The sequence below is a fragment of the Callorhinus ursinus genome, unplaced genomic scaffold (genome assembly GCF_003265705.2).
Source record: "Callorhinus ursinus isolate GAN/ISIS: 27379988/994484 unplaced genomic scaffold, GSC_fseal_2.0 scaffold41, whole genome shotgun sequence".
In the NCBI taxonomy this organism is placed as follows: Eukaryota; Metazoa; Chordata; class Mammalia; order Carnivora; family Otariidae; genus Callorhinus; species Callorhinus ursinus.
The window spans coordinates 2,904,146-2,920,161 of NW_027397103.1; the positions used below are offsets into that span (position 1 = coordinate 2,904,146).

The following is a 16,016-nucleotide window of genomic DNA, read 5'->3' on the forward strand; positions in this document are numbered from 1 at the left end:
ATGAAGAGCTCTTGTGTGACATCCCATCCTCACCCCCCACGCTGTCCCCCCTCCCCCCCCGGATAACAGAAGCCCTAGTTCTCTATTTTGTGGCCTATTCTGGGATTCCTTCCTGGGGGAGTTAGGTCCATTTTAAGTGGATGACATAGATATCATCGTATATGTCCCTGGAATACACCACGCTTATTCGGCCCCAGGGCCTCTGCACTTCCTGGCTCTGCCCAGATCTTCCCATGGCTGGCTTGATTTCATTCTTCAGCCAACCACCCTTTCTAAAGTAGATTCTCTTCTCCACCTCTTGCCCCCACTAGTCCTTCTCTCTCATACTTCCTTGCTTATTTTCTTCACAGCGCTTACCACTCTCTGAAATGATCTTGTTTATGTGCTAACCTGTATATGGTCTGTCTTCTCCCACTAAGACAAGTTCCTAGAGAGCTGAGACCTTGACTGTCTCATTCAACAAACAGAGAAGGCTGTGGTTGTCCTGTGCTGCGCATGGAGCATTGGGCAGGTTTGCCCAATCTGGGGCAGAGTGGATCCTTTTGGCGGTGGATCTGAAGCCACACTCTGCAAACAGATCATCTGTTTGTTTCCTGTGTCTTCTTTCGCAACCGATTCAGAATTCTTTAGGGGAAGAAGAGACGTTAATTCACTGACCCAACATGTAGACCTCTTCTAGTCAGAGAACCAGTTAGCTCACAGATGCCCCAAATGTCCTCTGTATTAAGGGTCACCATAATGTCTGGCACATATTAAGTGTTCAAACATTGTTGAATGAGTGAATGAATATGAGAGAACCCCCCCTCCTTACTTCCTAACCTTGAAAAATGGCCAGAGGTTTCCCAAATGCTGTGGTATCTTCTCCAAGGGGGACCAGGCACATTCGAGTGATGTTTGTGTTGTCTTAAAGCTCTCTTCCCTCATCTGAATTCCTTTTCCCAGCTTTCCTCTTTGAAGCTCGGAGCTAAGTGCTGCCCAACCAACTTCCTACCATGGCGGCTGGGGCCAAGGATGCCATAATTGGAAGAAAAGGCTGGTGACCCAGGCTTTCTCTGTCTTTGGCCCTACAGATGTCTATTTGCCACATGTCCTGCCTCTTCTGTTTTCCTTCTCGTTGAAAATGGGTTTTGGACTTTGTCACAAGCAAGCACAAATGTGGAAGGGACTTTTTGGGGGGCTCATGGGATGTTGAAGTATTAGAGACATTCTTGCCAGAGTCCATTTCTTTCTGTTGGTAGATCCCTAGGAAAGTGTTGCTCAAGGGGAGATATTATGAGCCACATGTCCTTCAAAAGCATGAAGAACTTACCTCAGGAACATCAGGTGCCCTCTGTGTGGTTGAGAGAACAAAAAAGTGGGCTTCGCTATGGAAAACAGTATGTTTTAAATTTTTGTTTGCTATTGTTTGATCTGTTGAATTGCCAATATTGAAATCCTGATTTTAGAATGTGTTCCCTTTTCTTTAAGGCACCTCTTCCCTTGGGGCCCCTGGGTGGCTCAGTCAGTTAAGCATCTGCCCTTGGCTCAGGTCATGACCTAGGGATATCTCAGGGTCCTGGGATAGAGTCCCGTGTCGGGCTCCCTGCTCAGCGGGAAATCTGCTTCTCCCTCTTCTGCCCCTGCTTGTGCGCACACTGTCTCTATCTCAAAGAAAGAAAGAAAGAAAGAAATCTTAAAAGACATCTCTTCTCTCAAAACCATTCTCCTCTTCACTATCCCTGTCTCTAGTACATATTTGGCCAGTGGGAAGTGAGGTTACCTCTCAGTCTCTGTCTATGTGCGTGCATCTCTGCCTCTCTGTTTGTCTCTGTCTCTCTCCTCTCTCTCTCACACACAGACTCACATACCTATATAGACTCACATTAATGCCTGAACATCAGCCTCAGATACTTTTGTTCAGGTGTAAGAACTTTTTCTATATAGATCAGCCATTGTCTCAGATCCCTAACTCCTCGAAAGCAAGGCTCCATCAAAATAGCTTGATAGACGTGGGCACTTTAGTAATAACGTCTGAGTTTTCAGATGACTTTGGGATTTCTCATTTTGATTTTGCTTGCTCCTAAGTTTCTGTGTCTAAAGGTAGTACTGGGAATGCAGAGACGGGGCTTGCAGATCACAAGGCACATTTCCTCGCCATCACCCTTTTATTCATTCATGCTTGTCTGTCTCCTTCTTGCGCTTCTGGGCTGTTTCTCTCCATAAGTATCTTCAAGGACAAATGGGAATTTTCCTTTTGCCTGTCTATCATTAAAACCAAAAAGCTAGAGAGGAATTCTGCCAGGCTTGATTGAGAGTATTATATGATGCTTATTCTATTGTTGGGGCAGATCTATTGCTGTATTCCTATCAAAGGGTGAGACATAACCTCCTGATCATAATCCTTCAAGAGTCTAGACTGTAAACTACATGGGGGCAAGGACTATCATGTTTGATTTTGTCCACTAGGGTCACCGTTCTTTTCTTTTTTAAAAAAAATTCCGATATAATTAATATACAGTGTTATATTAGTTTCAGGTATACAATATAGTGATTCAACAATTATATATACTACTCAGTGTCACCTTTCCAAGCTTTGCTTCCTCATGGACAAATGGGGCAAACAGCTTTCCTGCACACCTCGCTGGGATTTTGCGAGGAAAGAGTGAAATTGTGTCCGTATGGAAATGTTTTGAGCAGTAAAGACATAGGGACAAATGTGATGATGATGATGTTGATAATGGCAATACCACACTACCAAAATTATCCAGAACAAAGAACAAATGAAGTTATCAGAAGAGGGAGTTAAATACAGAAAGTCTCCTTCAGTTTGGGGGAATAGGACATATACTATAAAGAGTAAAGGAAACAGAAGGATGAATTTCTGAATTTCACCTATAGAAAAAGAGAACGAGGGAGGAAGAACATCAGCAGAAGTTTGGCTAGGGAGACCCATTAAAAATACTTATGTTGGAAGAAAGTGGAGAGGGGTGGGTCTATAATGCAGGAATGTTAGGGATGGGGGCGCCCGGGTGGCTCAGTTGGTTAAGCGACTGCCTTCGGCTCAGGTCATGATCCTGGAGTCCCGGGATCGAGTCCCGCATCGGGCTCCCCGCTCAGCGGGGAGTCTGCTTCTCCCACTGACCCTCTTCCCTCTCACGGTCTCTATCTCTCATTCTCTCTCTCTCAAATAAATAAATAAAATCTTTAAAAAAAAAAAAGAATGTTAGGGATGGAGCACCCTGCAATACCTCCATATCAACAGTGGCTCAATCCATTAAGCCATGAGAACCACGATCATTAAGAACGGTATTAGCCAAAGTGTGCTTTGTGGTGTATTAGCCTTAGGATCAAAGGATCCTGGGCAACATGCTTAGTAAATGCTCTGTGTCATACTATTCCAATGAAGAACCACAAGGCACAGTGTTGGGCCAAAGGTTCTGAGAAACCCCAAAGGAAAGGAAACAGTTTACTTTTGCTTACTTTAGCATTTGATCTCTCAGTTTCATCACCCCCCTCCCTACCCCTTTTTTTGGCAAAACTTTTTAACATTGAGCAGAACCAGTTGTCCGAGAAGCATGGTTTTGAAAAGTCTGGCTTACTTCTTGAACTTGCAATAACCGGAGGTTTTCAGATATGTTCAGGCTCACACTCAGAAGGCATCAAATTTCTGGATAAGTGGAGTGCATAATCCTGTGGACTAGCACGTTGAGAAGAGAGACCAATTTCCAAACGTGGACCCATTGGGCTGCAGTATGAGGATGTCGGTGAGCTCCACAGACGAGCCAGGAAAGTTATCACGAGGACCAAGCTTTGGCCAACCGCTCAGTGACCCGTGGCATTAGCCTGGGTCTCCTGGATATTTTTCAGAAAAGTTTTGGCAGAAATGCAGAACATGGCTGGGAAGGGGGAATTCTCAGAGATAAAGGTGGGAAAAAACTTAGGCCTCTGTAGCCAGTCATTCATTCATTCAACATCTGTTACCTTTTGACCGTGTGCTCAGCATTGTGCTAGGCCCTGGGGCCCAGAGGGCCACCTCAGGGGGTTCACATACACAAATTGGTGCAAGGAAGTAAAGGTGCCCTGAGAGAAATCTGTTCAGAGTATAATGGGCACAACCCAGGGTGAGGGAGGCAATCAAGAAAGGCCTTATGGAGGAGGTGATTTTCCAGCTGAGTTTTGAAAGAGGAGTGAAGTCTGCATTTAACAAGATCCTCAAGTGGTTAAAGATTGTGAAGCACTGTTCTGGAAGGTGACTCCTCCTACCTGGTCTCCCCTTGATAATTATTTGCAGGTTTCCTCCAAAGTCATCATTAAAATTCATACATTATAAGTGAGAAATAATTTGCTTACTAATTAATGACAAACTGCACTTCAACCATGGCCCAGTTTTGCCAGCTCATTTAATAGCTGCTGTTGTTATCTGGGCAGTGTTTGATGACTTTGGGAAACAGGGTCTGGCTGGACTTCTTTTTTTCCTTTTCCTTTTTTTTTAAAAAAAAAAAAAACTGTAATGGAATTTTTTAAACATGAAAAAAAATCAAGAAAATAATATAATGAATCCCCATGCTCCCATAGCCCAGTTTCACTATCTACTAGCGGCCAATCTTGTTTCATCTATATTTCCCATATTAGCTTATGACACAGCCATTATATCATTTTATTAGTAAATTTAAATGGTATTTAAAATGTGTTTTCTGGGGCACTTGGATGGCTCAGTCGATCAAGCATCTGACCCTAAATTTTGGTCATGAGATTGAGCCTCACGTTGGGCTCTGTCTGCGCCGAGGCTCTGAACCTGCTTTCTCTCTCCCTCTCGCTCCGCCCCTCCCCCCCATGCTTGTGTGCGCGTGTGTGCTGGCTCTCGCTCTAAAGAAATAAAAAATAAATAAAAGAGCACGTATTTTCTTTCCAAGAGGCAAACCAAGAAAGAGATTCTTAACTGTAGAGAACACACTGATGGTTTCCCGGAAGGGAGGTGGGTGGGGGGATGGGGGAAGCATTTGGTGGGGGTTAAGGAGGGCACTTGGTGTGACGAACACCAAGCGTTGTACGGAAGTGTTGAATCACGAGATTCTACACCTTGCGTGTTAACTAACTGGAATTTAAATAGAAACTTGAAAGAGAAAACTGTATTTTATAGGAACACACAGATTAACATCTTGAAATATAATAAAAACAAGGTGTAAAGAGTATGTATAATATAATATCCTATTTAGAGCATCTTTTGATCCATAGAATTCTTCTGATATGGAAGTTTATTATGTATACCAATTTAGCTTGCTTTTTAAGAAATTATCCATATATCATTGATTACTTTCCATGACATTAAACATTCCCTTAAATATATAAAAAAAAAAAAAGATCTTGAAATAGATGTAGTCTGTACCAGGGACTAAAAGGACCCTAACAACAGTTTAAATTCTAGATTCCCAAGTAACAAATATCAGTGGCTACCTTCTGCCACATAGTAGCCAACACAGCAGTGGCTGCTTGGATGACATGCATATCTAGAAAATCTGTGGCTATCTATAACAGAAATTTCCAACAGTGGGGCGCCTGGGTGGCTCAGTCGGTTAAGCGTCTGCTTTCGGCTCAGGTCATGATCCCAGGGTCCTGGGATCGAGCCCCGCATCGGGCTCCCTGCTCCGCGGGGAGCCTGCTTCTCCCTCCCCCACTCCCTCTGCTTGTGTTCCCTCTCTTGCTGTGTCTCTGTCAAATAAATAAATAAAATCTTAAAAAAAAAAAAAGAAATTTCCAACAGTGACACACTTCAGGTAAGGTCTTTATCATCTGGAACCATTTTAATACTCTTCAGAGCTTCATGTGCAGGAATTCATAAGAGATAAATCATAAGGGTCCATAATATTACTACCCCATTTTCAGCCAATAATCATGTGGGAAGAGCTAGAGAGGGTTGAGAGAAGTCACACTGAGAGACCCAGTGAGCTACAACATTTAGAGTTCCAACTAGTGAGCAGTGTGAAATCTCCTGGGTTAGCTGCCTGGACTGAGATCTGTTATTTCCAAGTTCTGCCTTGGTCACAACCCCCCCCCCAAAAAAAAACTCCCCTCTAAACTTAATTGAAGTCCACTTGAAACCTAGTTTTGATGGATGAGCAGTCCCCAGTGGAGCCTGGGTCAGATGGAAAGAACAGTCAGTTTGGTTTGTCTTTCATCCTGTGGGTATTTACTTTCTTTTTGACCATAGACCTTGTCTTCTAGAGCAGGTGTGGTCAGGCACAGGGCAGGGCTGTAGCTCACTGTGCCAGCCCATGACCAGAAAATGGATTTTGACAATGGCTTTCAGACCACCAGTTCATTATCAGCTGTATCCTCTGCGGGTTTACGAGACCCGTTGTCTTGTTTTGAGGAGGATTTCTCTTTGCCTCTTTTCTGTGTTGGACCTTTTTTTGCTGGATCCTGTGTCTTTCTCTTTCTTGATTTACTGCTTTGTTTTGGGGGAGCACATCCTCCCATAGCTTGCTGGGAAAAGGTGTATGGCAGGTAGTTTTTGTTGCTGCTGTTGTTTGGATTTTTTTTTTCTCTGAGAAAAAAATACAAGAAAATTTGAGAATTGTTCCCAGAAATCCAACATCCAATCAGAAAGTTCATAAAAGGGGCACCTGGGTGGCTCAGATGGTAAAGCGCCTGCCTTTGGCTCAGGTCATGATCTCGGGGTCCTGGGATCAAGCCCCATGTCAGGTTCCCAGCTCAGTGGGGAGTCTGCTTCTCCTTCTCCCTCTCCCCCTGCTCATGCTCTCCCTCTCTCTGTATCTGTCTGTCTCAAATGAATAAATAAAATCTTTTAAAAAAGAAAAGAAAAAAGAAAGTTCAAGAAAATCCAAACGAAAAGACAAAGGGAGGAAATTATTAAGTAAATAATACAGGAAAAATGTCTAGAACTGAATGCTTGAGTTTCCAGATTGCAAGAGTCCCTTGGTACCCAATAAAATGAATGAAATTATATGTGTACCAAAGCACATCATGGTGAAATTTCAGATATTTAAGGGTGAAATTTCTCTCCAATCCTACAAGTTTATAAGAAGAAAAAACATGCCATGGATGCATTCATAATGGCTTTGGAATTCTCATCAGTAATGCTGAAAGTTAAACAGTGGAACAATGACTTCAAAATCCAAAAGGAAAATTATTTCTCAAATTTTCTTGTATTTTTTTATTATTTCCATCTTTTTGGGGAGGAAAATTTCCTTCCTCATTTTTTTTATTGTGCTAAGATACATATAACATAAAATTTACTATTTTAACTATTTTTTACGGGTACAGTTCAGTGACATTAAGTACATTCACACTGTTGTGCAACCATCACCACCATCGGTCTCCAGAACTTTCCATCTTCCCACATTGAGACTTTGTACCCAGTAAACATTCCCCTCTGTCTCTAGCCACTAACAATCACCGTCTCCTTTCTGTCTCTATGAATGTGACTATTCTAGGTGCCTCACGTAAGTGGAATCCTACAATATTTGTCCTTTTGTGGCTGGCTTCTCACTTAGCATAATGTCTTCAAGGGTTATGTTGTAGCATGCGTCAGAATTTCCTTTCTTTGAAAGGCTGAATAATATTCCATTGTATGTGTATGCCAAATTTTATTTATCCATTTATTTGTTGATGGACATTTGAGTTGCTTCCACATTTTCCATCTTTTTTGATTTTTGTATTACTTCCTTGAGCTTCCCTCAACTTTGACTTCTAATCCTTCCACTTTTTTTAAAAATCTACCCTCGTATTTTTAATTCCCAAAATCTCTGTTTTGCTTCTCTGATTTATTTTTTTCCCAACCTGTTCTTGTTTTGTGGACACCACATAGTTTCTTTATTTCTCTAACGATGTTCATCATCTATCCTTAAATTTTCTTCTGCTTTTGGCATTATTTATTTCCTTACATTTCATTTCCTCTGTAAACCACAGGTCCCTTCATTCAGAAGAATTGCTTAAACGTCCGATAATCTTCCTCTGCCTGTTCCTATTTGAAAGTGAGACACTGAAAAACTTCTTGGAAGTTCTATGGATGAGGATGGGCTTATCAGCAGATGGGCAGCCACTCATGATTGGGTGGGGCATTTATTATTTCTCTGGAGAATTTCTACATGTTTGTATCTGTAGGTTTTTTTCTTTTGGTATAGTCACATTCTTGGAGAGAAATTCTCTAGTCTCCTGCCTGGATGCCAGGGTCGGGGTACAAAGTGGGGACAGGAGCTAGAGTCATCCTTGTTCAATGATACCTTAACTTTACCCTCAGGGCGCTTGGGTGGCTCAGATGGTTAAGCCTCTGCCTTCGGCTCAGGTCATGATCCCAGGGTCCTGGGATCGAGTCCCGCGTCGGGCTCCCTGCTCCTTGGGAGCCTGCTTCTCCCTCTGCCTCTCTCTCTCTCTCTCTCTCTCTCTCTCTCTTTCATGAATAAATAAATAAAATGTTTAAAACAAACAAACAAACAAAAAACTTTACCCTCAGCTGTGCCTGGTGTCTAGAGCCATTCTGTTTAATCTTACCAGGGAGCAAATCTCCCCATCTTCTGTCAGGTGCCTACTGCATGGGCTGGCAGATGACCTCTGGTAGTACTGACTTCTTAAACAGACTTTCAAACACTCCTCCACTCTTCAGCCCTTCTCTTTATTCCTACCTTCAAAGGTTGTATCCTTAATCGGCACCTCAAATTTCTGAGCCTTTCTACAGTGTCTCAGGGTAAACAGACTTTATTCTTGTTGGCTTCTTCTGCAGGGTTCAGAATTCAGTAATATCTACTCCGTAAGGTCAGTCAGTGCTCAACTAGCCATTTTTCATGTTCCAAGATTTTGTCACCTCTCTCCTCTCTTCATCTGTTCCCCTAATTTGTCCTTGGGTGTTTGTACTCTTTTAGATTCACTTACTATCATTTTAAGTGGTTGCAGAAGGGAGTGGAGAAAATAGGCCTGTTCGATATTCCATGCTGAACCAAAAGTCTTACTTGTTTATTTGTATGCATCCCAGCTTAGCATTAATATTTACTTTTAGGCTACAACAATTATCTATTCCAGTGACATATTTTCTTGTCACTGCTTTTGTTCTTACTGAATTTTCTGGTCTCAATAAAAAGAGGAAAACTGCCACTGGAAAAGGCAATGGCATGTATCCCTAAAATATACACATCATCATCCTTTCCATCATCACCATCATCATCATACTTACTGGGTTCTAGCTATGTCCTAGGCAATGGGATGGAAACATTTAACTTTCATCATTCAGTCTTCAGAGCAATACTTGAATAGGTACTGTCACGATCCCCATTTTACAAGGATTAAAAAACCAAGCCTCAGAAAGATTGGATCAGTGGCATGAAATCACAGACATGGCAAATGGCAGAAGAGGACTTGAACCTCAGTGGTTGGTGTCTAGACTGGTTCTATAAGTGTGAAGGAGAAGTTGTTCTGATGAAAGAAGGTTTATAGATCACCCAATCCAAAGTCATTGGCTATTTGGTATCCACACTTAGAGTGACCAGATTGGTTCAGCTGTGCAGATGATTGTTTCATGACCTCATCAAGAATGGAGGCTCAGCATGGACTCAACTCCAGTCTCTTGAGTCAGGTAGCAAATTCCAGCTACACAACCAACAGATGGCAAACTCAACCTAAAGTTGCCAATACTCCTGCAATTTGCCTAGAACTTTTCTCCTTCTACATCTAAGAGCACAGAAACCTTGTTGATCTGATTTACTCCTTGATAGAGGTAAGGGAGTATATCAATGTCTGGGATAGAGCCTGGCACATAACAGGTGCTCAGTAAATATTTGTTGAATGAACAGGCATTCTTTCTCTGGAGTCAAAAGCCATATGGAAATTATGGAGTTCCTTTCAGATGGCATAAACAGAGATAACCGGCGATGGGTGGGAGCATGGGGAGTGAGGCTTGAAAGCCAGCCTGGGCTCTACTTTCTAAGCCATGTGCCCTGGCGCAGGGCTGCATATGCCATTTTCCAATTCCCATGGATATGTGATATGGGCTAGAAGCGGGCCAGTCTGGGGGAGAAGTTCTTGAGATATGCATCCCTGAAATTGAGTACAGGTTAAGTGCACTTTCAGTACACAGAGAAGCCAAGATTTCTGTGTCTCTGCCACTGGCCATGCTTGCCCCATCAAAGTTCCAACAGGACAAAGCCTTGTTGTACCGATTCTCGTCTGTAGGGCAGTGACTACCTCACAACCCCTGGGACTTCCCTACCTCCTCGTAGGGTGGTGGAAAGATCATAGACGCCACAGCTGGAGGAACGGTCTTCTCAAATGTATATTTTTCAAAGTCATTTTCTTATTTGCCAACATATCCTCCAACTTGAAGTCTTCTCTGGTTTGGTTTAATAAGTAAAGGTCTCACTGTTTTGAGATCGCTGGGAACTAGTTATTTTGAGCCTTATCAATATTTTCCATACAGTCATGTTCATATCACTTTGCATTACCTTACAGTGTTTCTTGATTGGAGTGTTGTTGATGTTTGGGGTAGGTCAGGTCTGCACTGGGGGACAGACTCCAGCACTGCAGGACATTAGTCCTCTTTGCCCTTTCCAACAAATGCCAGTAAGTCCCCAAATCACTGCGACACCACAGATGCTCCCCGACATTTTTTAATGCCTCCGTGGGGACTGGCACCACACCCAGCAACGGTGTGCCTGGTTTTGCCACAGATTACAGGTGAGTCAGACTTGAAAAGAGCCAGACCCCACAAGACACCATAGGCAAGGCACACAGAGGCAGAGTTGGTCAGCCCCCTTCCCCCTACACACCTTCCTCTTCCTTTTTATTCTTTGGACTTTGGAGTCTTTTTCATGAAACTTGTCAAGCCCAGATCTGCACGGTTTCAGTGGGAAAACACCTTAGAGGTTACGTGATGGGGGGGGAGTGTGGGGGAAGCTTTTCAGAATTTGGGTTTCACTTATTTGATGTTCTGTTTGTTTTCATATGTGGCATATGTTGTTTCCAGGCTCCAAATCTATCCATCTGTGCAACGATTATTGCATGTACCTAGCACAATGCCGGGAGCTGGACATGCTTTATCCTGTTCCATCCTTATAACAGTTTTGCTCAACTTAAGATGTTTTTCACATTCCCATTCTCTAGATGAAGAAACCAAGGCTTTAAGAAGGTGTGAAACTTGCCTCTAGTCAACTTTCCAAGTCCAGAGTCTGTGTTCTGGTGTGAGAGTGGTGTCTTGCTATAAAACTATTGGAAAAGTCTTGAGGGAGGAAATGGGGAGGAGGGGGTAAGAAAGAGAGGTTTCCATTCAAAGCATGTACCAGTCTTATCCCCCTGGACACACCAAGTGGCATCATTAGTATCCAGCCTGTCACCACGAGCTGGAGTGTTAGCTCATCTCGGATCAGTGAAGGAAAAAGCCTTTGCAGGCAGTTTTATAATTGGCACTGGGAAAAGGGGCAAAGTGGCTGCTGATTCATTAATAAATCAGGATAGTGTGTGGGCACCAATTCCAGTCAGAGTGTCTGCTACTGCCTGGAGAAAAACCCAAGACCGGTATTTCTGGTGAGGAAGGAAGAGAGCAAACTGGCTGGCTGGTCCTAAGGAACCTGATGCCACGGTTTTCCTGGCTCCAGTCTGGGGAAAAAGGCAGCAGGAGTGAGGCAGACATCACGATCCATTAACACCATTCATTCATTCACACATGCATTCATTTCGTGGATTTATGGAGCATTTGCCACCTGCCAGATTCTCTGCTAGGTGCTGAAGATACAGCAACAAACAACACCCACAAATACTCCTACCCTCATAGGGCTTACACTCTAAGGAGGCGACACAGAGAGTAAGCATATTAATAAAACAGTATGTCAGGTGAAGAGGAGTGCTCAGGGCAGAAAACAGCAAGGAAAGGGGAATAGACCTTGTGGGATTTTGATTTTAAACCTCAATCAGGGAGGGCCTCAGGAAGTGACATTTGAGTAAAGATCTAATAATAACATCATACTGAACACTGTTCCAAGCTTTTTACAATCATCTCGTTAATCCAACAACCTCAGTAAATTATGGCTACGATTATTCCCATTTTACAGACAAAAAGACTGAAGTTAAGAGAGATGCAGTGATTTCCAAGACTGTTGAATCACAGATCTGTACTTCTGAAACAAATAACGCAACATATTTTAAGAAAAAAGGAAAAGAAGAAGATAACAGGAGAGGAAGAAAAGGGGAGTATGTCAGAGGGGGAGACGAACCATGAGAGATGATGGACTCTGAAAAACAAACTGAGGGTTCTAGAGGGTAGGGGGGTGGGGGGATGGGTTAGCCTGGTGATGGGTATTGAGGAGGGCACGTTTTGCATGGAGCACTGGGTGTTATGCACAAACAATGAATCATGGAACACTGCATCAAAAACTAATGATGTAATATATGGTGATTAACATAACAATAAAAAATTTAAAAAAAAAAAAAAAGAGAGAGATGCAGTGATTTCCAGAGATCATACAGCTAGTCTGTGGTTTGAACCCAGGCAGTCGGAAGGGAAGCGGCGGAACGCTTGAATGTTGGTGCGGAGAGCGGACAAACGGGGAAGAGCGGTTGCGCGTGCAAATGAGGTCTATGGTGCCACCCATGGGCAGGTGTGGGCGGACTTGAATGGGGGAAGGGGGCGGTGACTCTCGATCTTCCCTGAGCTGAATCGGACTCTCTCGGTCTGCGACTGCGGAGGGAGATCGCTGCCAAGGGTTGTCCCGGGACAGTGCCGGGCGGAACCTCACCCGCCTCCACCCGCGGGCCAGCTGCTCCAGTCAATAAGGCAGGGCCTCGTGGGCGCTCACCGCCCTCTTGGTGGGGTTCGCCCGGGAGTTCCTACCCGGGCTGAAGGGGGCCGCGGAGCCGAGCCCTGGGAAGACAGACTGGAACACCAGCAGCTGCTACTCCAGAGAGGCGCGCGGTTCGGGAGGCGGACGCGCTAAGGGCGCACGGTGTGGCCAGTGCACTACCGGGAGCTCCCTGGACGCGGGACTGAGCGATGGAGGGGAGCCTGGGAGCCCTTGGGGGATGCCAAGAAAGGCGGAGATAGGGTCTGCGCTCAGCAAATGAGGGAAGAACTACGACATGCTGGGGCAGAAAGAGTAAAAGCCAGGGCTCACGTTGCAGGTGAGAGGGGCAATAGGGGCGCTCCAGAAAAGCCTGGAGAGCGAGAGGGCGCGCTGGAAAGAGGGGGCCAAAGGGGTGCCAGAGAGTACCAAGGAGAGGGAACTGGCGTAGAAAGAAGTAAGAAGGAGCTGTTGCCCCGGAGAGGGGGTGCCCAAGAAGGCATGGGACCAGGATCAAGGAGAGGGCGTCGGAAATCGCTGGGGGACCCCCAGAAAGTGGCCGGGGCGAAGCCCTGGGCTCAGTAGAGCAAAGACTGTATGCTAAAAGAGTGCCAGGCGCTGGAGAGGAGGAGCCCCGAGCGGGGCACAGAGGGAGGCCCTAGAACCCGTGCACTCAGAGAACGGGGCGTGCTTTTTGCCTGCAAGGGTGGCGCACTTTGAGGTTCTAGAAAAGCAGGTTGAGAAGAACCGGACCGGTGCCTACGAATGTCAGAGGAGTCAGGCAGGGAAAGAAGCCGCAGAGTCCACGGAAGAACACCCCGGGTTGGACAGAGTGCACGATGGGCGCTGGAAGGAGGTGGAAAACCGGCCTGGGAGAGGTTGGATCAGGGCTCTGAGCGCCACAGGCAGCACAGAGGAAGCGCCGGTGGTTGAGGGCAGAGTGCTGAGAGCCTGAGTAAAGTGAGGAGGAGGCGCAAAGGACCGAAAAAACGGGGTGCGCGGGGCAGTGCGTAAGGGAGCAGTGGACAGCGCGCTAGGTCCCCGGCACTCTGGCAACGCCTTCCAGGTCTTCCCGCCCTGGCGGCTCCAGGTCCTCATTCACTCACCATGATGGAGAAGACGAAAGCCACGATGTTGATGGGGTACGCGGGGCAAAAACACGAGACGATGGCGAGCCACAAGTAGTTCTTGGGCATGGGCACGTCCTCCTCGGCCTTGTCATCCTCCGTGTTGGCCTCCGGACTGCTGTCCAGAGCCCTCTTGAAGTCCGAGCTGGGGTCGTACTGAGACATGGGCGAGGCCGGCGGTGCAGGGTGGGCGGAGGAGCGCAGGGTCCGCGCGGTCCGAGACTGAGGCCGCCTGCTCGCGGCGAGGCTCTGAAAAGTCAGCGGCGCGGGGCTCAAGGGAGACGTGACCTCACCTCTCCTGCGTCCTCCGCTTGCACCCTCCCCGGCTGAGGGACCTGGGCCAAGAGCCTCCACACAAGAGGGAGGGAGGGAACGAGGGAGTGAGGGGAGGCTGCAGGGAGGAGGAGGGAGCCAGCCGGCCTGAGAAACGGGACAGGCACTCCTGGAAGGACACACCCAGAGACCATCAGACAGGCGCACAGACTCCCTCCAAGTCCGAAATAAAAGGAGGCTCAGGGCAGGGGAGAGCCAAGGTCTTCACGTTGCAAACTGGCCAGCCTGCGGTCTCAAGATGACCAGCTCATCTTTTCAAGCGGCTGAATTTGAATACATTCCCTGTTAACAGAAGGCAACCCAACTCTGTGCAGGTGGCCACAGACTGACTAACAGTTTGCTTTTCCCTGATGCGATCCCTTGTCAGACTTGGAACACTGAGCCCCAGTAATTTCTCTTCCCTGACAGGTGGGCAGCGAGCAAGGTGTTAAGCTTTGGGTCCAACCCTTCGGGCACTGCACAGGGGTCCTCTGGAGACCGAGCCTGAGTATAGCCAGCCAGTAGGGGCCAGTCTGGGTGCTGTCCACTTTTTCCCAAGGGTACAAACAAGGAACCCTCTCCTCTCCACGTTTCTACCTAGAGGGCCCCTGGAGGGAGAAGCAGGTAGATCTGGCTGGTGTAGACAACCCAGGTGGGTAATTGGGATGGGAAGAAGACAGAGGGGTCTACTTTGGCAACCAGCATGAAGAGAGCAATTGCATCACTATCTAAGCAATTCATCAGAGGGGGGTATGGACCAGAACTGAGGCTCCAAGCCCACACAGAGATGGGAAATTGTCACATTTGAGTTGAATGACCTCAGGAACGTCCCTTCACCTCACGGAGCTCCAGTTCCTTCATCTGAAAAAAGTGGATAATAGGAATCGTTCCTCAGAGGGATGTTGTGAACACTATAAAATTACAGCTCAAAGCAGGTGAATCTAAATGCTCTGTACATGTTAGTTTTTTTTTTTATTAGGAAGCTATTTCCCCCCAAATACAGTCATTATGCAATATCTCAGACCCAATATCCCTTGGTGCATATATGTCACCAAAAATCCAGATATTGGGAGCTGGCAGGGCCACAGAGAAATACAAGTAATTTTATTATGCATAGTTTCAAAAATAGTTGCTCACATCACAATGCAGCAAAAGTATTAATCATCTGCTTGACTTTCTCAGAACATGAACCGATTATCTGGGATGCTCTCACTTCTCAAGGGGCCATACTGATTCTGATATCTGCCTCCCTCATTGGAGTGCAGACTCTCTGAGAAAGGGGACCATCTTGCTCATCTTTGTATCAGCACTTGGCACAGTGCCCGGTACAAGGTCTGTGCTTAGTGTGTGAACACATAAAGATGAAATAGTGCCTTCTCCCCCATTTTGGTTGATCAATTGGGAATAAGACAAAGAATCAGATCTATCGAGTTCTCAATGAAGCCTTTGCTTTGGCTGTTCTCTCTGCCTGGGATGTTGTTCTCTTGGACAGCCCCGGGGCTGTTCCTTCTTATTTCTCAGCTGTCAACTCAGTCACTTCCTCGGAGATCTTCTCTTTATATTATTTAGTGTAGATCCCCATAGTAATTACATTTCAGCAGCTTTTTATTTATTATTTTTTAAATTAACATATAATGTATTATTTGTTTCAGAGGTACAGGTCTGTGATTCATCAGTCTTACACAATTCACAGCGCTCACCATAGCACATACCCTCCCCAGTGTCCATCACCCAGCCACCCCATCCCTCCCACCACCCCCTCCAGCAACCCTCAGTTTGTTTCCTGAGATTGAGTCTCTTATGGTTTGTCTCCCTCTCT

General features: G+C 45.7%; 1 protein-coding gene across 1 annotated transcript in view; it reads right to left on the minus strand.

Moving 5' to 3' along the window:
* TMEM233 (transmembrane protein 233) overlaps nucleotides 1–14,050 on the minus strand; it is a 34,661-nt gene extending 20,611 nt beyond the window's left edge. Inside the window, exon 1 of the mRNA XM_073880949.1 lies at nucleotides 13,865–14,050. Coding sequence (XP_073737050.1) covers nucleotides 13,865–14,050 — 186 coding nt within the window. The remainder of the gene's footprint in view (nucleotides 1–13,864) is intronic.
* Between the last annotated feature and the right edge of the window lie 1,966 nt (nucleotides 14,051–16,016).